The sequence below is a fragment of the Hemibagrus wyckioides genome, linkage group LG29, assembly GCF_019097595.1.
Source record: "Hemibagrus wyckioides isolate EC202008001 linkage group LG29, SWU_Hwy_1.0, whole genome shotgun sequence".
Taxonomy (NCBI): domain Eukaryota; kingdom Metazoa; phylum Chordata; class Actinopteri; order Siluriformes; family Bagridae; genus Hemibagrus; species Hemibagrus wyckioides.
Genome location: NC_080738.1, coordinates 839,837 through 865,207, shown reverse-complemented (window position 1 = coordinate 865,207; position 25,371 = coordinate 839,837). Strand labels below are relative to the sequence as shown.

General features: G+C 41.8%; 1 protein-coding gene across 4 annotated transcripts in view; it reads right to left on the bottom strand.

Annotated features, from left to right (window-relative positions):
• The window catches only part of sclt1 (sodium channel and clathrin linker 1), an 82,730-nt gene that overhangs the window by 55,491 nt on the left and 1,868 nt on the right, over positions 1–25,371 (bottom strand). For all 4 annotated transcript variants that reach the window (XR_009204071.1, XM_058385065.1, XM_058385066.1 and 1 more), the window contains exons 2-3: positions 23,699–23,793; positions 23,520–23,578 (exon numbers count right to left, since the gene is read on the bottom strand). Coding sequence is in view for 3 of the 4 variants with exons in the window: in XM_058385065.1 (XP_058241048.1) it covers positions 23,520–23,578; positions 23,699–23,732 (93 nt within the window). In the remaining variant the exon portion in view is untranslated. The remainder of the gene's footprint in view (positions 1–23,519; positions 23,579–23,698; positions 23,794–25,371) is intronic.

Here is a 25,371-nt window from a genome sequence, read left to right as displayed (position 1 = left end):
ATTGTATATGAGGAGGTGTGTGTGTGTGTGTGTGTATTGTATATGAGGTGGTGTGTGTGTGTGTGTGTGTATTGTATATGAGGGTGTGTGTGTGTGTATTGTATATGAGGTGGTGTGTGTGTGTATGTGTGTATTGTATATGAGGAGGTGTGTGTGTATTGTATATGAGGTGGTGTGTGTGTGTGTGTATTGTATATGAGGGTGTGTGTGTGTGTATTGTATATGAGGAGGTGTGTGTGTGTGTGTATTGTATATGAGGGTGTGTGTGTGTATTGTATATGAGGGCGTTTGTGTGTGTGTGTGTATTGTATATGAGGGTGTGTGTGTGTATTGTATATGAGGGTGTGTGTGTGTATTGTATATGAGGGCGTTTGTGTGTGTGTGTGTGTTGTATATGAGGGTGTGTGTGTGTATTGTATATGAGGGTGTGTGTGTGTATTGTATGTGAGGTGGTGTGTGTGTGTGTGTATTGTATATGAGGAGGTGTGTGTGTGTGTATTGTATATGAGGTGGTGTGTGTGTGTGTGTATTGTATATGAGGGTGTGTGTGTGTGTATTGTATATGAGGAGGTGTGTGTGTGTGTGTGTATTGTATATGAGGAGGTGTGTGTGTGTATTGTATATGAGGTGGTGTGTGTGTGTATTGTATATGAGGTGGTGTGTGTGTGTGTGTGTATTGTATATGAGGAGGTGTGTGTGTGTGTGTGTATTGTATATGAGGAGGTGTGTGTGTGTGTATTGTATATGAGGAGGTGTGTGTGTGTGTGTGTATTGTATATGAGGAGGTGTGTGTGTGTGTATTGTATATGAGGAGGTGTGTGTGTGTATTGTATATGAGGTGGTGTGTGTGTGTGTGTGTATTGTATATGAGGAGGTGTGTGTGTGTGTGTATTGTATATGAGGAGGTGTGTGTGTGTGTATTGTATATGAGGAGGTGTGTGTGTGTGTGTGTATTGTATATGAGGTTGTGTGTGTGTGTGTGTGTATTGTATATGAGGGTGTGTGTGTGTGTATTGTATATGAGGTGGTGTGTGTGTGTGTGTGTGTATTGTATATGAGGAGGTGTGTGTGTGTGTGTATTGTATATGAGGAGGTGTGTGTGTGTGTGTGTGTATTGTATATGAGGTGGTGTGTGTGTGTGTGTGTATTGTATATGAGGAGGTGTGTGTGTGTGTGTGTATTGTATATGAGGAGGTGTGTGTGTGTGTGTGTATTGTATATGAGGAGGTGTGTGTGTGTGTGTGTATTGTATATGAGGAGGTGTGTGTGTGTGTATTGTATATGAGGAGGTGTGTGTGTGTATTGTATATGAGGTGGTGTGTGTGTGTGTGTGTATTGTATATGAGGAGGTGTGTGTGTGTGTGTATTGTATATGAGGAGGTGTGTGTGTGTATTGTATATGAGGAGGTGTGTGTGTGTGTGTGTATTGTATATGTGGGAGTGTGTGTGTGTGTGTGTGTGTATTGTATATGTGGGAGTGTGTGTGTGTGTGTATTGTATATGAGGAGGTGTGTGTGTGTATTGTATATGAGGAGGTGTGTGTGTGTGTGTATTGTATATGAGGAGGTGTGTGTGTGTGTGTATTGTATATGAGGAGGTGTGTGTGTGTGTGTGTGTATTGTATATGAGGTGGTGTGTGTGTGTGTGTGTGTGTGTGTATTGTATATGAGGGTGTGTGTGTGTGTATTGTATATGAGGTGGTGTGTGTGTGTGTGTGTGTGTGTATTGTATATGAGGAGGTGTGTGTGTGTGTGTATTGTATATGAGGTGGTGTGTGTGTGTGTGTGTGTTGTATATGAGGTGTGTGTGTATTGTATATGAGGAGGTGTGTGTGTGTATTGTATATGAGGTGGTGTGTGTGTGTATGTGTGTATTGTATATGAGGAGGTGTGTGTGTGTATTGTATATGAGGTGGTGTGTGTGTGTGTGTGTATTGTATATGAGGTGGTGTGTGTGTGTGTATGTGTGTATTGTATATGAGGAGGTGTGTGTGTGTATTGTATATGAGGTGGTGTGTGTGTGTGTGTGTGTGTATTGTATATGAGGAGGTGTGTGTGTGTGTGTATTGTATATGAGGTGGTGTGTGTGTGTGTATTGTATATGAGGAGGTGTGTGTGTGTGTGTGTATTGTATATGAGGTGGTGTGTGTGTGTGTGTGTATTGTATATGAGGTGGTGTGTGTGTGTGTATGTGTGTATTGTATATGAGGAGGTGTGTGTGTGTATTGTATATGAGGTGGTGTGTGTGTGTGTATTGTATATGAGGAGGTGTGTGTGTGTATTGTATATGAGGTGGTGTGTGTGTGTGTGTGTATTGTATATGAGGTGGTGTGTGTGTGTGTATGTGTGTATTGTATATGAGGAGGTGTGTGTGTGTATTGTATATGAGGTGGTGTGTGTGTGTGTGTGTGTATTGTATATGAGGTGGTGTGTGTGTGTGTGTGTGTATTGTATATGAGGAGGTGTGTGTGTGTATTGTATATGAGGAGGTGTGTGTGTGTATTGTATATGAGGAGGTGTGTGTGTGTGTGTGTATTGTATATGAGGTGTGTGTGTATTGTATATGAGGTGGTGTGTGTGTGTATTGTATATGAGGTGGTGTGTGTGTGTATGTGTGTATTGTATATGAGGAGGTGTGTGTGTGTATTGTATATGAGGTGGTGTGTGTGTGTGTGTGTATTGTATATGAGGGTGTGTGTGTGTGTATTGTATATGAGGAGGTGTGTGTGTGTGTGTATTGTATATGAGGTGGTGTGTGTGTGTGTGTGTGTGTATTGTATATGAGGAGGTGTGTGTGTGTATTGTACATGAGGTGGTGTGTGTGTGTGTGTGTATTGTATATGAGGTGGTGTGTGTGTGTATTGTATATGAGGAGGTGTGTGTGTGTGTGTATTGTATATGAGGAGGTGTGTGTGTGTATTGTACATGAGGTGGTGTGTGTGTGTGTGTGTATTGTATATGAGGTGTGTGTGTGTGTGTATTGTATATGAGGAGGTGTGTGTGTGTGTGTATTGTATATGAGGTGGTGTGTGTGTGTATTGTATATGAGGAGGTGTGTGTGTGTGTATTGTATATGAGGAGGTGTGTGTGTGTGTGTATTGTATATGAGGAGGTGTGTGTGTGTGTATTGTATATGAAGAGGTGTGTGTGTGTGTGTGTATTGTATATGAGGTGGTGTGTGTGTTTGTATTGTATATGAGGTGGTGTGTGTGTGTGTGTGTGTGTGTGTGTATTGTATATGAGGAGGTGTGTGTGTGTGTGTATTGTATATGAGGTGGTGTGTGTGTGTATTGTATATGAGGAGGTGTGTGTGTGTGTGTATTGTATATGAGGTGGTGTGTGTGTGTGTGTGTGTTGTATATGAGGAGGTGTGTGTGTGTGTATTGTATATGAGGTGTGTGTGTATTGTATATGAGGTGGTGTGTGTGTGTGTGTGTATGTGTGTATTGTATATGAGGAGGTGTGTGTGTGTATTGTATATGAGGTGGTGTGTGTGTGTATGTGTGTATTGTATATGAGGAGGTGTGTGTGTATTGTATATGAGGTGGTGTGTGTGTGTGTGTGTTGTATATGAGGTGGTGTGTGTGTGTGTATTGTATATGAGGGTGTGTGTGTGTGTATTGTATATGAGGAGGTGTGTGTGTGTATTGTATATGAGGAGGTGTGTGTGTGTGTGTGTTGTATATGAGGTGGTGTGTGTGTGTGTGTATTGTATATGAGGGTGTGTGTGTGTGTGTATTGTATATGAGGAGGTGTGTGTGTGTGTGTATTGTATATGAGGTGGTGTGTGTGTATTGTATATGAGGTGGTGTGTGTGTGTGTGTGTGTGTGTGTGTGTGTGTGTGTATCGTATATGAGGAGGTGTGTGTGTATTGTATATGAGGTGGTGTGTGTGTGTGTGTGTGTATTGTATATGAGGAGGTGTGTGTGTGTATTGTATATGAGGAGGTGTGTGTGTATTGTATATGAGGTGGTGTGTGTGTGTGTGTTGTATATGAGGAGGTGTGTGTGTGTGTATTGTATATGAGGTGTGTGTGTATTGTATATGAGGTGGTGTGTGTGTGTGTATGTGTGTATTGTATATGAGGAGGTGTGTGTGTGTATTGTATATGAGGTGGTGTGTGTGTGTATGTGTGTATTGTATATGAGGAGGTGTGTGTGTGTATTGTATATGAGGTGGTGTGTGTGTGTGTGTTGTATATGAGGTGGTGTGTGTGTGTGTGTTGTATATGAGGAGGTGTGTGTGTGTATTGTATATGAGGAGGTGTGTGTGTGTGTGTGTTGTATATGAGGTGGTGTGTGTGTGTGTGTGTATTGTATATGAGGGTGTGTGTGTGTGTATTGTATATGAGGAGGTGTGTGTGTGTGTGTATTGTATATGAGGTGGTGTGTGTGTATTGTATATGAGGTGTGTGTGTTGTGTGTGTGTGTATTGTATATGAGGGTGTGTGTGTGTGTATTGTATATGAGGAGGTGTGTGTGTGTGTGTGTATTGTATATGAGGTGGTGTGTGTGTGTGTATGTGTGTATTGTATATGAGGTGGTGTGTGTGTGTGTACTGTATATGAGGGTGTGTGTGTATTGTATATGAGGTGGTGTGTGTGTGTGTATGTGTGTATTGTATATGAGGAGGTGTGTGTGTGTGTGTATTGTATATGAGGGTGTGTGTGTGTGTGTGTGTGTGTATTGTATATGAGGTGGTGTGTGTGTGTGTGTATTGTATATGAGGAGGTGTGTGTGTATTGTATATGAGGTGGTGTGTGTGTGTGTGTGTATTGTATATGAGGAGGTGTGTGTGTGTGTGTATTGTACATGAGGTGGTGTGTGTGTGTGTGTGTGTATTGTATATGAGGGTGTGTGTGTGTGTATTGTATATGAGGAGGTGTGTGTGTGTGTATTGTATATGAGGGTGTGTGTGTGTGTATTGTATATGAGGAGGTGTGTGTGTGTGTGTATTGTATATGAGGGTGTGTGTGTGTGTATTGTATATGAGGGTGTGTGTGTGTGTGTATTGTATATGAGGTGGTGTGTGTGTGTGTATTGTATATGAGGGTGTGTGTGTGTGTATTGTATATGAGGGTGTGTGTGTGTGTGTATTGTATATGAGGGTGTGTGTGTATTGTATATGAGGTGGTGTGTGTGTGTGTATTGTATATGAGGGTGTGTGTGTGTGTGTGTGTGTGTATTGTATATGAGGTGGTGTGTGTGTGTGTGTATTGTATATGAGGAGGTGTGTGTGTGTATTGTATATGAGGTGGTGTGTGTGTGTGTGTGTATTGTATATGAGGAGGTGTGTGTGTGTGTGTGTATTGTACATGAGGTGGTGTGTGTGTGTGTATTGTATATGAGGGTGTGTGTGTGTGTATTGTATATGAGGAGGTGTGTGTGTGTGTGTGTGTGTATTGTATATGAGGAGGTGTGTGTGTGTGTATTGTATATGAGGAGGTGTGTGTGTGTGTGTATTGTATATGAGGGTGTGTGTGTGTGTATTGTATATGAGGTGGTGTGTGTGTGTGTATTGTATATGAGGGTGTGTGTGTATTGTATATGAGGTGGTGTGTGTGTGTATGTGTGTATTGTATATGAGGAGGTGTGTGTGTATTGTATATGAGGTGGTGTGTGTGTGTGTGTATTGTATATGAGGGTGTGTGTGTGTGTGTGTGTGTATTGTATATGAGGTGGTGTGTGTGTGTGTGTATTGTATATGAGGTGGTGTGTGTGTGTGTGTATTGTATATGAGGTGGTGTGTGTGTGTGTATTGTATATGAGGTGGTGTGTGTGTGTATTGTATATGAGGTGGTGTGTGTGTGTATTGTATATGAGGAGGTGTGTGTGTGTGTGTGTGTATTGTATATGAGGTGGTGTGTGTGTGTATTGTATATGAGGTGGTGTGTGTGTGTGTGTGTGTATTGTATATGAGGAGGTGTGTGTGTGTGTATTGTACATGAGGTGGTGTGTGTGTGTGTGTGTGTATTGTACATGAGGAGGTGTGTGTGTGTATTGTATATGAGGAGGTGTGTGTGTGTAGTGTATATGAGGAGGTGTGTGTGTGTGTGTGTGTATTGTATATGAGGAGGTGTGTGTGTGTGTATTGTATATGAGGAGGTGTGTGTGTGTGTGTGTGTATTGTATATGAGGAGGTGTGTGTGTGTGTATTGTATATGAGGAGGTGTGTGTGTGTTGTATATGAGGAGGTGTGTGTGTGTGTGTGTGTTGTATATGAGGAGGTGTGTGTGTGTGTGTGTGTTGTATATGAGGAGGTGTGTGTGTGTGTGTGTATTGTATATGAGGAGGTGTGTGTGTGTGTATTGTATATGAGGAGGTGTGTGTGTGTGTATTGTATATGAGGAGGTGTGTGTGTGTGTATTGTATATGAGGAGGTGTGTGTGTGTGTATTGTATATGAGGAGGTGTGTGTGTGTGTATTGTATATGAGGAGGTGTGTGTGTGTGTATTGTATATGAGGAGGTGTGTGTGTGTATTGTATATGAGGAGGTGTGTGTGTGTGTGTATTGTATATGAGGAGGTGTGTGTGTGTGTGTGTATTGTATATGAGGAGGTGTGTGTGTGTGTGTGTATTGTATATGAGGAGGTGTGTGTGTGTGTGTGTATTGTATATGAGGAGGTGTGTGTGTGTGTATTGTATATGAGGAGGTGTGTGTGTGTGTGTGTATTGTATATGTGGGAGTGTGTGTGTGTGTGTGTGTATTGTATATGAGGAGGTGTGTGTGTATTGTATATGAGGAGGTGTGTGTGTGTGTGTATTGTATATGAGGAGGTGTGTGTGTGTGTGTGTATTGTATATGAGGAGGTGTGTGTGTGTATTGTATATGAGGAGGTGTGTGTGTGTGTGTATTGTATATGAGGAGGTGTGTGTGTGTGTGTATTGTATATGAGGAGGTGTGTGTGTGTGTATTGTATATGAAGAGGTGTGTGTGTGTGTGTGTATTGTATATGAGGAGGTGTGTGTGTGTGTGTGTATTGTATATGAGGAGGTGTGTGTGTGTGTGTGTATTGTATATGAGGAGGTGTGTGTGTGTGTATTGTATATGAGGAGGTGTGTGTGTGAGTATTGTATATGAGGAGGTGTGTGTGTGTATTGTATATGAGGAGGTGTGTGTGTATTGTATATGAGGTGGTGTGTGTGTGTGTGTATTGTATATGAGGAGGTGTGTGTGTGTGTATTGTATATGAGGAGGTGTGTGTGTGTATTGTATATGAGGAGGTGTGTGTGTGTGTGTGTGTATTGTATATGAGGAGGTGTGTGTGTGTGTGTGTGTATTGTATATGAGGAGGTGTGTGTGTGTGTGTATTGTATATGAGGAGGTGTGTGTGTGTGTGTGTGTTGTATATGAGGAGGTGTGTGTGTGTGTATTGTACATGAGGTGGTGTGTGTGTGTGTGTGTGTATTGTATATGAGGAGGTGTGTGTGTGTGTGTATTGTATATGAGGAGGTGTGTGTGTGTATTGTATATGAGGAGGTGTGTGTGTGTGTGTGTGTATTGTATATGAGGAGGTGTGTGTGTGTGTGTATTGTATATGAGGAGGTGTGTGTGTGTGTGTATTGTATATGAGGGTGTGTGTGTGTGTGTATTGTATATGAGGAGGTGTGTGTGTGTGTATTGTATATGAAGAGGTGTGTGTGTGTATTGTATATGAGGAGGTGTGTGTGTGTATTGTATATGAGGAGGTGTGTGTGTGTATTGTATATGAGGAGGTGTGTGTGTGTGTATTGTATATGAGGTGGTGTGTGTGTGTGTGTATTGTATATGAGGAGGTGTGTGTGTGTGTATTGTATATGAGGTGGTGTGTGTGTGTGTGTATTGTATATGAGGAGGTGTGTGTGTGTGTGTATTGTATATGAGGAGGTGTGTGTGTGTGTGTATTGTATATGAGGAGGTGTGTGTGTGTGTATTGTATATGAGGAGGTGTGTGTGTGTGTATTGTATATGAGGTGGTGTGTGTGTGTGTGTATTGTATATGAGGAGGTGTGTGTGTGTATTGTATATGAGGAGGTGTGTGTGTGTGTATTGTATATGAGGTGGTGGGTGTGTGTGTGTATTGTATATGAGGAGGTGTGTGTGTGTGTATTGTATATGAGGAGGTGTGTGTGTGTGTATTGTATATGAGGTGGTGTGTGTGTGTGTGTGTGTATTGTATATGAGGAGATGTGTGTGTATTGTATATGAGGTGGTGTGTGTGTGTGTGTGTGTGTGTATTGTATATGAGGTGGTGTGTGTGTGTGTGTGTGTATTGTATATGAGATGTGTGTGTATTGTATATGAGGTGGTGTGTGTGTGTGTGTGTGTATTGTATATGAGGGTGTGTGTGTGTGTATTGTATATGAGGTGTGTGTGTATTGTATATGAGGTGGTGTGTGTGTGTATGTGTGTATTGTATATGAGGAGGTGTGTGTGTGTGTATTGTATATGAGGAGGTGTGTGTGTGTATTGTATATGAAGAGGTGTGTGTGTGTGTGTATTGTATATGAGGTGGTGTGTGTGTGTGTGTGTGTGTATTGTATATGAGGAGGTGTGTGTGTGTGTGTATTGTATATGAGGTGGTGTGTGTGTGTGTGTGTATTGTATATGAGGTGGTGTGTGTGTGTGTGTGTATTGTATATGAGGTGGTGTGTGTGTGTGTGTATCGTATATGAGGAGGTGTGTGTGTATTGTATATGAGGTGGTGTGTGTGTGTGTGTGTATTGTATATGAGGGTGTGTGTGTGTGTATTGTACATGAGGAGGTGTGTGTGTGTGTGTATTGTATATGAGGTGGTGTGTGTGTATTGTATATGAGGGTGTGTGTGTGTGTATTGTATACGAGGTGGTGTGTGTGTGTGTGTGTATTGTATATGAGGTGGTGTGTGTGTATTGTATATGAGGTGGTGTGTGTGTATTGTATATGAGGGTGTGTGTGTGTGTATTGTATACGAGGTGGTGTGTGTGTGTGTGTGTATTGTATATGAGGAGGTCTGTGTGTGTATTGTATATGAGGTGGTGTGTGTGTGTGTGTGTGTATTGTATATGAGGGTGTGTGTGTGTGTGTGTATTGTATATGAGGTGGTGTGTGTGTATTGTATATGAGGTGGTGTGTGTGTATTGTATATGAGGGTGTGTGTGTGTGTATTGTATACGAGGTGGTGTGTGTGTGTGTGTGTGTGTATTGTATATGAGGAGGTGTGTGTGTATTGTATATGAGGTGGTGTGTGTGTGTGTGTATTGTATATGAGGTGTGTGTGTATTGTATATGAGGTGGTGTGTGTGTGTGTGTGTGTATTGTATATGAGGTGGTGTGTGTGTGTGTGTATTGTATATGAGGGTGTGTGTGTGTGTATTGTATATGAGGAGGTGTGTGTGTGTGTGTGTATTGTATATGAGGTGGTGTGTGTGTATTGTATATGAGGTGGTGTGTGTGTATTGTATATGAGGGTGTGTGTGTGTGTATTGTATACGAGGTGGTGTGTGTGTGTGTGTGTGTATTGTATATGAGGGTGTGTGTGTGTGTATTGTATACGAGGTGGTGTGTGTGTGTGTGTGTGTATTGTATATGAGGTGGTGTGTGTGTGTGTATTGTATATGAGGGTGTGTGTGTGTGTGTGTGTGTATTGTACATGAGGAGGTGTGTGTGTGTGTGTATTGTATATGAGGTGGTGTGTGTGTATTGTATATGAGGGTGTGTGTGTGTGTATTGTATACGAGGTGGTGTGTGTGTGTGTGTGTGTATTGTATATGAGGAGGTGTGTGTGTATTGTATATGAGGTGGTGTGTGTGTGTGTGTATTGTATATGAGGTGTGTGTGTATTGTATATGAGGTGGTGTGTGTGTGTGTGTGTGTATTGTATATGAGGAGGTGTGTGTGTGTATTGTATATGAGGTGGTGTGTGTGTGTGTGTATTGTATATGAGGGTGTGTGTGTGTGTATTGTATATGAGGAGGTGTGTGTGTGTGTGTATTGTATATGAGGAGGTGTGTGTGTGTGTGTGTATTGTATATGAGGTGGTGTGTGTGTATTGTATATGAGGGTGTGTGTGTGTGTATTGTATATGAGGAGGTGTGTGTGTGTGTGTATTGTATATGAGGAGGTGTGTGTGTGTGTGTGTGTATTGTATATGAGGTGGTGTGTGTGTGTGTGTATTGTATATGAGGGTGTGTGTGTGTGTGTATTGTATATGAGGTGTGTGTGTATTGTATATGAGGTGGTGTGTGTGTGTATGTGTGTATTGTATATGAGGGTGTGTGTGTGTGTGTATTGTATATGAGGTGTGTGTGTATTGTATATGAGGTGGTGTGTGTGTGTATGTGTGTATTGTATATGAGGGTGTGTGTGTGTGTGTATTGTATATGAAGAGGTGTGTGTGTGTGTGTGTATTGTATATGAGGAGGTGTGTGTGTGTATTGTATATGAGGAGGTGTGTGTGTGTGTGTGTATTGTATATGAGGAGGTGTGTGTGTGTATTGTATATGAGGTGTGTGTGTATGTGTGTGTATTGTATATGAGGAGGTGTGTGTGTGTATTGTATATGAGGTGTGTGTGTATTGTATATGAGGTGGTGTGTGTGTGTATTGTATATGAGGTGTGTGTGTATTGTATATGAGGTGGTGTGTGTGTGTATTGTATATGAGGGTGTGTGTGTGTGTGTATTGTATATGAGGTGTGTGTGTATTGTATATGAGGTGGTGTGTGTGTATTGTATATGAGGAGGTGTGTGTGTGTATTGTATATGAGGTGTGTGTGTATTGTATATGAGGTGGTGTGTGTGTGTGTGTATGTGTGTATTGTATATGAGGAGGTGTGTGTGTATTGTATATGAGGTGGTGTGTGTGTGTGTGTATTGTATATGAGGTGGTGTGTGTGTGTGTGTATTGTATATGAGGGTGTGTGTGTGTGTATTGTATATGAGGAGGTGAGTGTGTGTGTGTATTGTATATGAGGAGGTGTGTGTGTATTGTATATGAGGTGGTGTGTGTGTGTGTGTATTGTATATGAGGAGGTGTGTGTGTATTGTATATGAGGTGGTGTGTGTGTGTGTGTGTAATGTATATGAGGTGGTGTGTGTGTATTGTATATGAGGAGGTGAGTGTGTGTGTGTATTGTATATGAGGGTGTGTGTGTGTGTATTGTATATGAGGAGGTGAGTGTGTGTGTGTATTGTATATGAGGAGGTGTGTGTGTATTGTATATGAGGTGGTGTGTGTGTGTGTGTATTGTATATGAGGAGGTGTGTGTGTATTGTATATGAGGTGGTGTGTGTGTGTGTGTGTATTGTATATGAGGTGGTGTGAGTGTATTGTATATGAGGAGGTGTGTGTGTGTGTGTATTGTATATGAGGAGGTGTGTGTGTGTATTGTATATGAGGAGGTGTGTGTGTGTGTGTATTGTATATGAGGAGGTGTGTGTGTGTATTGTATATGAGGAGGTGTGTGTGTGTGTATTGTATGAGGAGGTGTGTGTGTGTGTGTATTGTATATGAGGAGGTGTGTGTGTGTATTGTATATGAGGAGGTGTGTGTGTGTATTGTATATGAGGAGGTGTGTGTGTGTATTGTATATGAGGAGGTGTGTGTGTGTGTGTATTGTATATGAGGAGGTGTGTGTGTGTGTGTGTATTGTATATGAGGGTGTGTGTGTGTGTGTATTGTATATGAGGAGGTGTGTGTGTGTATTGTATATGAGGAGGTGTGTGTGTGTGTATTGTATATGAGGAGGTGTGTGTGTGTATTGTATATGAGGAGGTGTGTGTGTGTGTATTGTATATGAGGAGGTGTGTGTGTGTGTGTGTATTGTATATGTGGGAGTGTGTGTGTGTGTGTGTGTATTGTATATGAGGAGGTGTGTGTGTGTGTATTGTATATGAGGAGGTGTGTGTGTGTATTGTATATGAGGAGGTGTGTGTGTGTATTGTATATGAGGAGGTGTGTGTGTGTGTGTATTGTATATGAGGAGGTGTGTGTGTGTATTGTATATGAGGAGGTGTGTGTGTGTGTATTGTATATGAGGTGGTGTGTGTGTGTGTGTATTGTATATGAGGAGGTGTGTGTGTGTGTATTGTATATGAGGAGGTGTGTGTGTGTGTGTATTGTATATGGGGAGGTGTGTGTGTGTGTGTATTGTATATGAGGAGGTGTGTGTGTGTGTGTATTGTATATGAGGAGGTGTGTGTGTGTGTATTGTATATGAGGAGGTGTGTGTGTGTGTATTGTATATGAGGAGGTGTGTGTGTGTGTATTGTATATGAGGTGGTGTGTGTGTGTGTGTATTGTATATGAGGAGGTGTGTGTGTGTATTGTACATGAGGAGGTGTGTGTGTGTGTATTGTATATGAGGTGGTGTGTGTGTGTGTGTATTGTATATGAGGTGGTGTGTGTGTGTGTGTATTGTATATGAGGAGGTGTGTGTGTGTGTGTATTGTATATGAGGAGGTGTGTGTGTGTATTGTATATGAGGAGGTGTGTGTGTGTATTGTACATGAGGAGGTGTGTGTGTGTGTATTGTATATGAGGAGGTGTGTGTGTGTGTGTATTGTATATGAGGTGGTGTGTGTGTGTGTGTATTGTATATGAGGAGGTGTGTGTGTGTGTGTATTGTATATGAGGAGGTGTGTGTGTGTGTATTGTATATGAGGAGGTGTGTGTGTGTGTGTGTGTGTGTGTATTGTATATGAGGAGGTGTGTGTGTGTGTGTGTATTGTATATGAGGTGGTGTGTGTGTGTGTGTATTGTATATGAGGGTGTGTGTGTGTGTATTGTATATGAGGTGTGTGTGTATTGTATATGAGGTGGTGTGTGTGTGTATTGTATATGAAGAGGTGTGTGTGTGTGTGTGCATTGTATATGAGGAGGTGTGTGTGTGTGTGTGTATTGTATATGAGGAGGTGTGTGTGTGTGTGTATTGTATATGAGGGTGTGTGTGTGTGTATTGTATATGAGGTGTGTGTGTATTGTATATGAGGTGGTGTGTGTGTGTGTATGTGTGTGTGTGTATCGTATATGAGGAGGTGTGTGTATTGTATATGAGGTGGTGTGTGTGTGTGTGTGTGTGTGTATTGTATATGAGGAGGTGTGTGTGTGTATTGTATATGAGGAGGTGTGTGTGTGTGTATTGTATATGAGGAGGTGTGTGTGTGTGTATTGTATATGAGGAGGTGTGTGTGTATTGTATATGAGGTGGTGTGTGTGTGTGTGTGTATTGTATATGAGGAGGTGTGTGTGTATTGTATATGAGGTGGTGTGTGTGTGTATTGTATATGAGGAGGTGTGTGTGTGTATTGTATATGAGGTGGTGTGTGTGTGTGTGTGTATTGTATATGAGGAGGTGTGTGTGTGTGTATTGTATATGAGGGTGTGTGTGTGTGTATTGTATATGAGGGTGTGTGTGTGTGTATTGTATATGAGGGTGTGTGTGTGTGTATTGTATATGAGGTGTGTGTGTATTGTATATGAGGTGGTGTGTGTGTGTGTGTGTGTGTGTATCCTATATGAGGAGGTGTGTGTGTATTGTATATGAGGTGGTGTGTGTGTGTGTGTGTGTATTGTATATGAGGAGGTGTGTGTGTGTGTGTATTGTATATGAGGAGGTGTGTGTGTGTGTATTGTATATGAGGAGGTGTGTGTGTATTGTATATGAGGTGGTGTGTGTGTGTGTATTGTATATGAGGAGATGTGTGTGTATTGTATATGAGGTGGTGTGTGTGTGTGTGTGTGTATTGTATATGAGGAGGTGTGTGTGTGTATTGTATATGAGGTGGTGTGTGTGTGTGTATTGTATATGAGGTGGTGTGTGTGTGTGTGTATTGTATATGAGGGTGTGTGTGTGTGTATTGTATATGAGGAGGTGTGTGTGTGTGTGTATTGTATATGAGGAGGTGTGTGTGTGTGTGTATTGTATATGAGGGTGTGTGTGTGTGTATTGTATATGAGGAGGTGTGTGTGTGTGTGTATTGTATATGAGGAGGTGTGTGTGTGTGTATTGTATATGAGGGTGTGTGTGTGTGTAGTGTATATGAGGTGTGTGTGTATTGTATATGAGGTGGTGTGTGTGTGTGTGTGTGTGTGTATCGTATATGAGGAGGTGTGTGTGTATTGTATATGAGGTGGTGTGTGTGTGTGTGTGTGTGTATTGTATATGAGGAGGTGTGTGTGTGTATTGTATATGAGGAGGTGTGTGTGTGTGTATTGTATATGAGGAGGTGTGTGTGTATTGTATATGAGGTGGTGTGTGTGTGTGTGTGTGTATTGTATATGAGGAGATGTGTGTGTATTATATATGAGGTGGTGTGTGTGTGTGTGTGTGTATTGTATATGAGGAGGTGTGTGTGTGTATTGTATATGAGGTGGTGTGTGTGTGTGTATTGTATATGAGGTGGTGTGTGTGTGTGTGTATTGTATATGAGGGTGTGTGTGTGTGTATTGTATATGAGGAGGTGTGTGTGTGTGTGTGTATTGTATATGAGGGTGTGTGTGTGTGTATTGTATATGAGGTGTGTGTGTATTGTATATGAGGTGTGTGTGTATTGTATATGAGGTGGTGTGTGTGTGTGTATTGTATATGAGGAGGTGTGTGTGTGTATTGTATATGAAGAGGTGTGTGTGTGTGTGTATTGTATATGAGGGTGTGTGTGTGTGTATTGTATATGAGGTGGTGTGTGTGTGTGTGTGTATTGTATATGAGGAGGTGTGTGTGTGTGTGTATTGTATATGAGGAGGTGTGTGTGTGTATTGTATATGAGGTGGTGTGTGTGTGTGTGTGTATTGTATATGAGGTGGTGTGTGTGTGTGTGTATTGTATATGAGGGTGTGTGTGTGTGTATTGTATATGAGGAGGTGTGTGTGTGTGTGTATTGTATATGAGGTGGTGTGTGTGTATTGTATATGAGGTGGTGTGTGTGTGTGTGTGTGTGTGTATTGTATATGAGGAGGTGTGTGTGTATTGTATATGAGGTGGTGTGTGTGTGTGTGTGTGTATTGTATATGAGGGTGTGTGTGTGTGTATTGTATATGAGGTGGTGTGTGTGTGTATGTGTGTATTGTATATGAGGAGGTGTGTGTGTATTGTATATGAGGTGGTGTGTGTGTGTGTGTATTGTATATGAGGGTGTGTGTGTGTGTATTGTATATGAGGAGGTGTGTGTGTGTGTGTATTGTATATGAGGAGGTGTGTGTGTGTATTGTATATGAGGTGGTGTGTGTGTGTGTGTGTGTATTGTATATGAGGAGGTGTGTGTGTGTATTGTATATGAGGTGGTGTGTGTGTGTGTGTGTGTATTGTATATGAGGGTGTGTGTGTGTGTGTGTATTGTATATGAGGTGGTGTGTGTGTGTGTGTATTGTATAAGAGGAGGTGTGTGTGTGTATTGTATATGAGGTGGTGTGTGTGTGTGTGTGTATTGTATATGAGGAGGTGTGTGTGTGTGTATTGTATATGAGGGTGTGTGTGTGTGTATTGTATATGAGGGTGTGTGTGTGTGTATTGTATATGAGGGTGTGTGTGTGTGTATTGTATATGAGGAGGTGTGTGTGTGTGTGTGTATTGTATATGAGGAGGTGTGTGTGTGTGTGTGTATTGTATATGAGGAGGTGTGTGTGTGTATTGTATATGAGGTGGTGTGTGTGTGTGTGTGTATTGTATATGAGGAGGTGTGTGTGTGTATTGTATATGAGGTGGTGTGTGTGTGTGTGTGTATTGTATATGAGGAGGTGTGTGTGTGTATTGTATATGAGGTGGTGTGTGTGTGTGTGTGTATTGTATATGAGGAGGTGTGTGTGTGTGTGTGTATTGTATATGAGGAGGTGTGTGTGTGTGTATTGTATATGAGGAGGTGTGTGTGTGTGTGTGTATTGTATATGAGGAGGTGTGTGTGTGTGTATTGTATATGAGGAGGTGTGTGTGTGTATTGTATATGAGGTGGTGTGTGTGTGTGTGTGTATTGTATATGAGGAGGTGTGTGTGTGTGTGTATTGTATATGAGGAGGTGTGTGTGTGTATTGTATATGAGGAGGTGTGTGTGTGTGTGTGTATTGTATATGAGGTTGTGTGTGTGTGTGTGTGTATTGTATATGAGGGTGTGTGTGTGTGTATTGTATATGAGGTGGTGTGTGTGTGTGTGTATTGTATATGAGGAGGTGTGTGTGTGTGTGTATTGTATATGAGGAGGTGTGTGTGTGTGTGTGTGTATTGTATATGAGGTGGTGTGTGTGTGTGTGTGTATTGTATATGAGGAGGTGTGTGTGTGTGTATTGTATATGAGGAGGTGTGTGTGTGTGTGTGTATTGTATATGAGGAGGTGTGTGTGTGTGTATTGTATATGAGGAGGTGTGTGTGTGTGTATTGTATATGAGGTGGTGTGTGTGTGTGTGTGTATTGTATATGAGGAGGTGTGTGTGTGTGTGTATTGTATATGAGGAGGTGTGTGTGTGTGTGTATTGTATATGAGGAGGTGTGTGTGTGTATTGTATATGAGGAGGTGTGTGTGTGTGTGTGTATTGTATATGAGGTTGTGTGTGTGTGTGTGTGTATTGTATATGAGGGTGTGTGTGTGTGTATTGTATATGAGGTGGTGTGTGTGTGTGTGTGTATTGTATATGAGGAGGTGTGTGTGTGTGTGTATTGTATATGAGGAGGTGTGTGTGTGTGTGTATTGTATATGAGGAGGTGTGTGTGTGTGTGTGTGTATTGTATATGAGGTGGTGTGTGTGTGTGTGTGTGTGTGTGTGTGTGTATTGTATATGAGGGTGTGTGTGTGTGTATTGTATATGAGGTGGTGTGTGTGTGTGTGTGTGTGTGTATTGTATATGAGGAGGTGTGTGTGTGTGTGTATTGTATATGAGGTGGTGTGTGTGTGTGTGTGTGTTGTATATGAGGAGGTGTGTGTGTGTGTATTGTATATGAGGTGTGTGTGTATTGTATATGAGGAGGTGTGTGTGTGTATTGTATATGAGGTGGTGTGTGTGTGTGTGTATGTGTGTATTGTATATGAGGAGGTGTGTGTGTGTATTGTATATGAGGTGGTGTGTGTGTGTGTGTGTATTGTATATGAGGTGGTGTGTGTGTGTGTATGTGTGTATTGTATATGAGGAGGTGTGTGTGTGTATTGTATATGAGGTGGTGTGTGTGTGTGTGTGTGTGTGTATTGTATATGAGGAGGTGTGTGTGTGTGTGTATTGTATATGAGGTGGTGTGTGTGTGTGTATTGTATATGAGGAGGTGTGTGTGTGTGTGTGTATTGTATATGAGGTGGTGTGTGTGTGTGTATGTGTGTATTGTATATGAGGAGGTGTGTGTGTGTATTGTATATGAGGTGGTGTGTGTGTGTGTGTGTATTGTATATGAGGTGGTGTGTGTGTGTGTATGTGTGTATTGTATATGAGGAGGTGTGTGTGTGTATTGTATATGAGGTGGTGTGTGTGTGTGTGTGTATTGTATATGAGGAGGTGTGTGTGTGTATTGTATATGAGGAGGTGTGTGTGTGTATTGTATATGAGGAGGTGTGTGTGTGTATTGTATATGAGGAGGTGTGTGTGTATGTGTGTATTGTATATGAGGAGGTGTGTGTGTGTATTGTATATGAGGAGGTGTGTGTGTGTATTGTATATGAGGAGGTGTGTGTGTATGTGTGTATTGTATATGAGGAGGTGTGTGTGTGTGTGTGTATTGTATATGAGGTGTGTGTGTATTGTATATGAGGTGGTGTGTGTGTGTATTGTATATGAGGTGGTGTGTGTGTGTATGTGTGTATTGTATATGAGGAGGTGTGTGTGTGTATTGTATATGAGGTGGTGTGTGTGTGTGTGTGTATTGTATATGAGGGTGTGTGTGTGTGTATTGTATATGAGGAGGTGTGTGTGTGTGTGTATTGTATATGAGGTGGTGTGTGTGTGTGTGTGTGTGTATTGTATATGAGGAGGTGTGTGTGTGTATTGTACATGAGGTGGTGTGTGTGTGTGTGTGTATTGTATATGAGGAGGTGTGTGTGTGTGTGTGTGTATTGTATATGAGGTGGTGTGTGTGTGTATTGTATATGAGGAAGTGTGTGTGTGTGTATTGTATATGAGGAGGTGTGTGTGTGTATTGTACATGAGGTGGTGTGTGTGTGTGTGTGTGTATTGTATATGAGGTGTGTGTGTGTGTGTATTGTATATGAGGAGGTGTGTGTGTGTGTGTATTGTATATGAGGAGGTGTGTGTGTGTGTGTATTGTATATGAGGTGGTGTGTGTGTGTATTGTATATGAGGAGGTGTGTGTGTGTGTATTGTATATGAGGAGGTGTGTGTGTGTGTATTGTATATGAGGAGGTGTGTGTGTGTGTATTGTATATGAGGAGGTGTGTGTGTGTGTGTATTGTATATGAGGTGGTGTGTGTGTGTATTGTATATGAGGTGGTGTGTGTGTGTGTGTGTGTGTGTGTGTATTGTATATGAGGAGGTGTGTGTGTGTGTGTATTGTATATGAGGTGGTGTGTGTGTGTATTGTATATGAGGAGGTGTGTGTGTGTGTGTATTGTATATGAGGTGGTGTGTGTGTGTGTGTGTTGTATATGAGGAGGTGTGTGTGTGTGTATTGTATATGAGGTGTGTGTGTATTGTATATGAGGTGGTGTGTGTGTGTGTGTGTATGTGTGTATTGTATATGAGGAGGTGTGTGTGTATATTGTATATGAGGTGGTGTGTGTGTGTATGTGTGTATTGTATATGAGGAGGTGTGTGTGTATTGTATATGAGGTGGTGTGTGTGTGTGTGTGTTGTATATGAGGTGGTGTGTGTGTGTGTATTGTATATGAGGGTGTGTGTGTGTGTATTGTATATGAGGAGGTGTGTGTGTGTATTGTATATGAGGAGGTGTGTGTGTGTGTGTGTTGTATATGAGGTGGTGTGTGTGTGTGTGTATTGTATATGAGGGTGTGTGTGTGTGTGTATTGTATATGAGGAGGTGTGTGTGTGTGTGTATTGTATATGAGGTGGTGTGTGTGTATTGTATATGAGGTGGTGTGTGTGTGTGTGTGTGTGTGTGTGTGTGTGTGTATCGTATATGAGGAGGTGTGTGTGTATTGTATATGAGGTGGTGTGTGTGTGTGTGTGTGTATTGTATATGAGGAGGTGTGTGTGTGTATTGTATATGAGGAGGTGTGTGTGTGTGTATTGTATATGAGGAGGTGTGTGTGTATTGTATATGAGGTGGTGTGTGTGTGTGTGTTGTATATGAGGAGGTGTGTGTGTGTGTATTGTATATGAGGTGTGTGTGTATTGTATATGAGGTGGTGTGTGTGTGTGTATGTGTGTATTGTATATGAGGAGGTGTGTGTGTGTATTGTATATGAGGTGGTGTGTGTGTGTATGTGTGTATTGTATATGAGGAGGTGTGTGTGTGTATTGTATATGAGGTGGTGTGTGTGTGTGTGTTGTATATGAGGTGGTGTGTGTGTGTGTGTTGTATATGAGGAGGTGTGTGTGTGTATTGTATATGAGGAGGTGTGTGTGTGTGTGTGTTGTATATGAGGTGGTGTGTGTGTGTGTGTGTATTGTATATGAGGGTGTGTGTGTGTGTATTGTATATGAGGAGGTGTGTGTGTGTGTGTATTGTATATGAGGTGGTGTGTGTGTATTGTATATGAGGTGGTGTGTGTGTGTGTGTGTATTGTATATGAGGGTGTGTGTGTGTGTATTGTATATGAGGAGGTGTGTGTGTGTGTGTGTATTGTATATGAGGTGGTGTGTGTGTGTGTATGTGTGTATTGTATATGAGGTGGTGTGTGTGTGTGTACTGTATATGAGGGTGTGTGTGTATTGTATATGAGGTGGTGTGTGTGTGTGTATGTGTGTATTGTATATGAGGAGGTGTGTGTGTATTGTATATGAGGTGGTGTGTGTGTGTGTGTATTGTATATGAGGGTGTGTGTGTGTGTGTGTGTGTGTATTGTATATGAGGTGGTGTGTGTGTGTGTGTGTATTGTATATGAGGAGGTGTGTGTGTATTGTATATGAGGTGGTGTGTGTGTGTGTGTGTATTGTATATGAGGGTGTGTGTGTGTGTATTGTATATGAGGTGGTGTGTGTGTGTGTGTGTATTGTATATGAGGAGGTGTGTGTGTGTATTGTATATGAGGTGGTGTGTGTGTGTGTGTGTATTGTATATGAGGTGGTGTGTGTGTGTGTGTATTGTATATGAGGGTGTGTGTGTGTGTATTGTATATGAGGAGGTGTGTGTGTGTGTGTATTGTATATGAGGTGGTGTGTGTGTATTGTATATGAGGTGGTGTGTGTGTGTGTGTGTGTGTATTGTATATGAGGAGGTGTGTGTGTATTGTATATGAGGTGGTGTGTGTGTGTGTGTGTGTATTGTATATGAGGGTGTGTGTGTGTGTATTGTATATGAGGTGGTGTGTGTGTGTATGTGTGTATTGTATATGAGGAGGTGTGTGTGTATTGTATATGAGGTGAGTGTGTGTGTGTGTGTATTGTATATGAGGGTGTGTGTGTGTGTGTATTGTATATGAGGAGGTGTGTGTGTGTGTGTATTGTATATGAGGAGGTGTGTGTGTGTATTGTATATGAGGTGGTGTGTGTGTGTGTGTGTGTATTGTATATGAGGAGGTGTGTGTGTGTATTGTATATGAGGTGGTGTGTGTGTGTGTGTATTGTATATGAGGGTGTGTGTGTGTGTGTGTATTGTATATGAGGTGGTGTGTGTGTGTGTGTATTGTATAAGAGGAGGTGTGTGTGTGTATTGTATATGAGGTGGTGTGTGTGTGTGTGTGTACTGTATATGAGGAGGTGTGTGTGTGTGTATTGTATATGAGGGTGTGTGTGTGTGTATTGTATATGAGGGTGTGTGTGTGTGTATTGTATATGAGGGTGTGTGTGTGTGTGTATTGTATATGGAGGAGGTGTTGTGTGTGTGTGTGTATTGTATATGAGGAGGTGTGTGTGTGTGTGTATTGTATATGAGGAGGTGTGTGTGTGTATTGTATATGAGGTGGTGTGTGTGTGTGTGTGTATTGTATATGAGGAGGTGTGTGTGTGTATTGTATATGAGGTGGTGTGTGTGTGTGTGTGTATTGTATATGAGGAGGTGTGTGTGTGTATTGTATATGAGGTGGTGTGTGTGTGTGTGTGTATTGTATATGAGGAGGTGTGTGTGTGTGTGTGTGTATTGTATATGAGGAGGTGTGTGTGTGTGTATTGTATATGAGGTGGTGTGTGTGTGTGTGTGTATTGTATATGAGGAGGTGTGTGTGTGTGTATTGTATATGAGGAGGTGTGTGTGTGTATTGTATATGAGGTGGTGTGTGTGTGTGTGTGTATTGTATATGAGGAGGTGTGTGTGTGTGTGTATTGTATATGAGGAGGTGTGTGTGTGTATTGTATATGAGGAGGTGTGTGTGTGTGTGTGTATTGTATATGAGGTTGTGTGTGTGTGTGTGTGTATTGTATATGAGGTGGTGTGTGTGTGTGTATTGTATATGAGGTGGTGTGTGTGTGTGTATTGTATATGAGGAGGTGTGTGTGTGTGTGTGTATTGTATATGAGGAGGTGTGTGTGTGTGTGTGTGTATTGTATATGAGGTGGTGTGTGTGTGTGTGTGTATTGTATATGAGGAGGTGTGTGTGTGTGTGTGTGTATTGTATATGAGGAGGTGTGTGTGTGTGTATTGTATATGAGGAGGTGTGTGTGTGTGTGTATATGTGGGAGTGTGTGTGTGTGTGTGTATTGTATATGAGGAGATGTGTGTATTGTATATGAGGGTGTGTGTGTGTATTGTATATGAGGGTGTGTGTGTGTATTGTATATGAGGGTGTGTGTGTGTATTGTATATGAGGGCGTTTGTGTGTGTGTGTGTGTTGTATATGAGGGCGTTTGTGTGTGTGTGTATTGTATATGAGGAGGTGTGTGTATTGTATATGAGGGTGTGTGTGTATTGTATATGAGGGTGTCTGTGTGTGTGTGTGTGTTGTATTATATGAGGGTGTGTGTGTGTGTATTGTATATGAGGTGGTGTGTGTGTGTGTGTGTGTGTGTATTGTATATGAGGAGGTGTGTGTGTGTGTGTATTGTATATGAGGTGGTGTGTGTGTGTGTGTGTGTTGTATATGAGGAGGTGTGTGTGTGTGTATTGTATATGAGGTGTGTGTGTATTGTATATGAGGAGGTGTGTGTGTGTATTGTATATGAGGTGGTGTGTGTGTGTATGTGTGTATTGTATATGAGGAGGTGTGTGTGTGTATTGTATATGAGGTGGTGTGTGTGTGTGTGTGTATTGTATATGAGGTGGTGTGTGTGTGTGTATGTGTGTATTGTATATGAGGAGGTGTGTGTGTGTATTGTATATGAGGTGGTGTGTGTGTGTGTGTGTGTGTGTGTATTGTATATGAGGAGGTGTGTGTGTGTGTGTATTGTATATGAGGTGGTGTGTGTGTGTGTATTGTATATGAGGAGGTGTGTGTGTGTGTGTGTATTGTATATGAGGAGGTGTGTGTGTGTGTGTGTGTGTGTGTGTATTGTATATGAGGTGGTGTGTGTGTGTATTGTATATGAGGAGGTGTGTGTGTGTGTATTGTATATGAGGAGGTGTGTGTGTGTGTGTATTGTATATGAGGAGGTGTGTGTGTGTATTGTATATGAGGTGGTGTGTGTGTGTGTGTGTATTGTATATGAGGAGGTGTGTGTGTGTATTGTATATGAGGAGGTGTGTGTGTGTATTGTATATGAGGAGGTGTGTGTGTGTATTGTATATGAGGAGGGTGTGTGTGTATGTGTGTATTGTATATGAGGAGGTGTGTGTGTGTGTGTGTATTGTATATGAGGTGTGTGTGTATTGTATATGAGGTGGTGTGTGTGTGTATTGTATATGAGGTGGTGTGTGTGTGTATGTGTGTATTGTATATGAGGAGGTGTGTGTGTGTATTGTATATGAGGAGGTGTGTGTGTGTGTATTGTATATGAGGAGGTGTGTGTGTGTGTATTGTATATGAGGAGGTGTGTGTGTGTGTATTGTATATGAGGAGGTGTGTGTGTGTGTGTATTGTATATGAGGAGGTGTGTGTGTGTGTGTATTGTATATGAGGAGGTGTGTGTGTGTGTGTGTGTATTGTATATGAGGAGGTGTGTGTGTGTGTGTGTGTATTGTATATGAGGAGGTGTGTGTGTATTGTATATGAGGAGGTGTGTGTGTATTGTATATGTGGGAGTGTGTGTGTGTGTGTGTGTGTATTGTATATGTGGGAGTGTGTGTGTGTATTGTATATGTGGGAGTGTGTGTGTGTGTGTGTGTATTGTATATGTGGGAGTGTGTGTGTGTGTGTGTATATGTGGGAGTGTGTGTGTGTGTGTGTATATGTGGGAGTGTGTGTGTGTATTGTATATGTGGGAGTGTGTGTGTGTGTGTGTGTGTATTGTATATGTGGGAGTGTGTGTGTGTGTGTGTGTGTATTGTATATGTGGGAGTGTGTGTGTGTGTGTGTATTGTATATGTGGGAGTGTGTGTGTGTGTGTGTGTGTGTGTATTGTATATGTGGGAGTGTGTGTATGTACCTGTGTGAATGCTGAAGAAGCCTCCTGATAACGGCCAAGAACTGAATTTAACCTGTTCACTAACACACACACACACACACACACACACACACACACACAGTGTATTACACGGTGTGAATCAGAAGTGTAATGTTTATTATGATTTGTTAAAGTGAAAAAATTTAACTGCTTTTTCTCACCCTGATCTCGCAGAAACTCCAGTTCTGAAGCCATGCTGCAACTCACACACACACACACATACACACACACACACACACACACACACACACACACACTGGGCAGAACACAGTGACAGAACCATATCAGGTTAGATATATATATATATAGCTGGAACTTTGTGATATGAATCTGTGTGTGTGTGTGTGTGTGTGTGTGTATATGTATGAGTGTGTGTGTATGTATGTGTATGTGTGTGTGTGTTTGTGTATGTATGTGTGTGTGTGTGTGTGTGTGTGTGTATGTATGTATGTATGTATGTGTGTGTGTGTGTGTGCGCGCACGTGTGTTTGTGTGTGTATGTGTGTGTTTGTGTGTGCATGTATGTGTGTGTGTGTATGTATGTGTGTGTGTACAAAGATTGTGCAAGGTGTGTGTATACTGCATGTGTGATGTGTATCTAGGTGTGTAAGACATATATTGTGGTGCACAGACAAGTGTGTGATATGTGTATATTCAGGTGTGACATTGTGTCTGTGGGTATGTGGTGTGTGTGTAAGACATGTATTGTATGACAGTGTGATATGTGTGCAAGGATATTGTGTATTCTAGGTGTAGACAGGTAGACATAAAGCATCCATTGGGTGTGTATCATTGTCTAGGTAGATGTGTGGTATAGTGGTAGGTAGAGACACAGTATTGTGTAGACAGTAGGTAGTATGGTGCAGGTAGGTAGACAGGTAGACAGGGTGGTAGATGTGTAGGTAGACATGGTAGAAGATTGTGTAGGTAGACAGATTGGTGGTAGACAGACAGACAGATTGTGGTCTAGGTGGTAGCACTGGTCTAGGTAGACAGGTGTGTGGTAGACAGGTAGATACAGACAGGTAGACAGACAGGTAGGCAGGTCTAGGTATGTGGTAGACAGGTTCAGGGCAGACAGATGTGGTGGTAGACAGGTAGGTAGACAGGGATGGTAGACAGACAGGTAGATGGTCTAGCAGTGTGTATTGTGTTCTAGGTATGTGTGTGTGTATGTGTGTGTGGCAGACATGTGTGTAGACACAGACAGGTGTACATTGTGTGGATATGTGCAGACAGGTTGCATGTGTGTGTGATACTGTGGCACAGGCATTGTAAAGACAGACATGTATTTGTGCATTACATATGTCAGGTGTATGTGTGTATAAGAGACAAGATTGCAAGATTGTATATTGCAGTCTAGGTATAAGACAGATTGTGTGTATTGTGTATTCCAGGTGTAGAGACAGATTGTGGTAGACAGACAGATGTATTCAGGTGTGTAGACATTATTGTGGTGGTAGACACAGATCCCAGTAGATCAGACATTGTATGTAGGTGGTAGACAGATTGCATTGTGTAGATATTGTGATATCAGTGGTTCACAGATGTAGGTAGTAGACAGGTATCCAGGTAGACAGACAGATCAGACAGACAGACAGACAGACAGATCAGACAGGTAGACAGACAGTGGTAGCACAGGTGTAGGTCTAGGTGGTAGACAGAGTCTAGACAGACTGCAGACAGACAGACAGACAGGTGGTAGACAGACAGACAGGTGGTAGACAGACAGGTCCCAGACAGACAGGTCCAGGTGGTAGACAGAGTCTTAGACAGACCCGCAGGTGACAGACAGGTAGACAGATTGTCCCAGGTGGTAGACAGACAGGTAGGT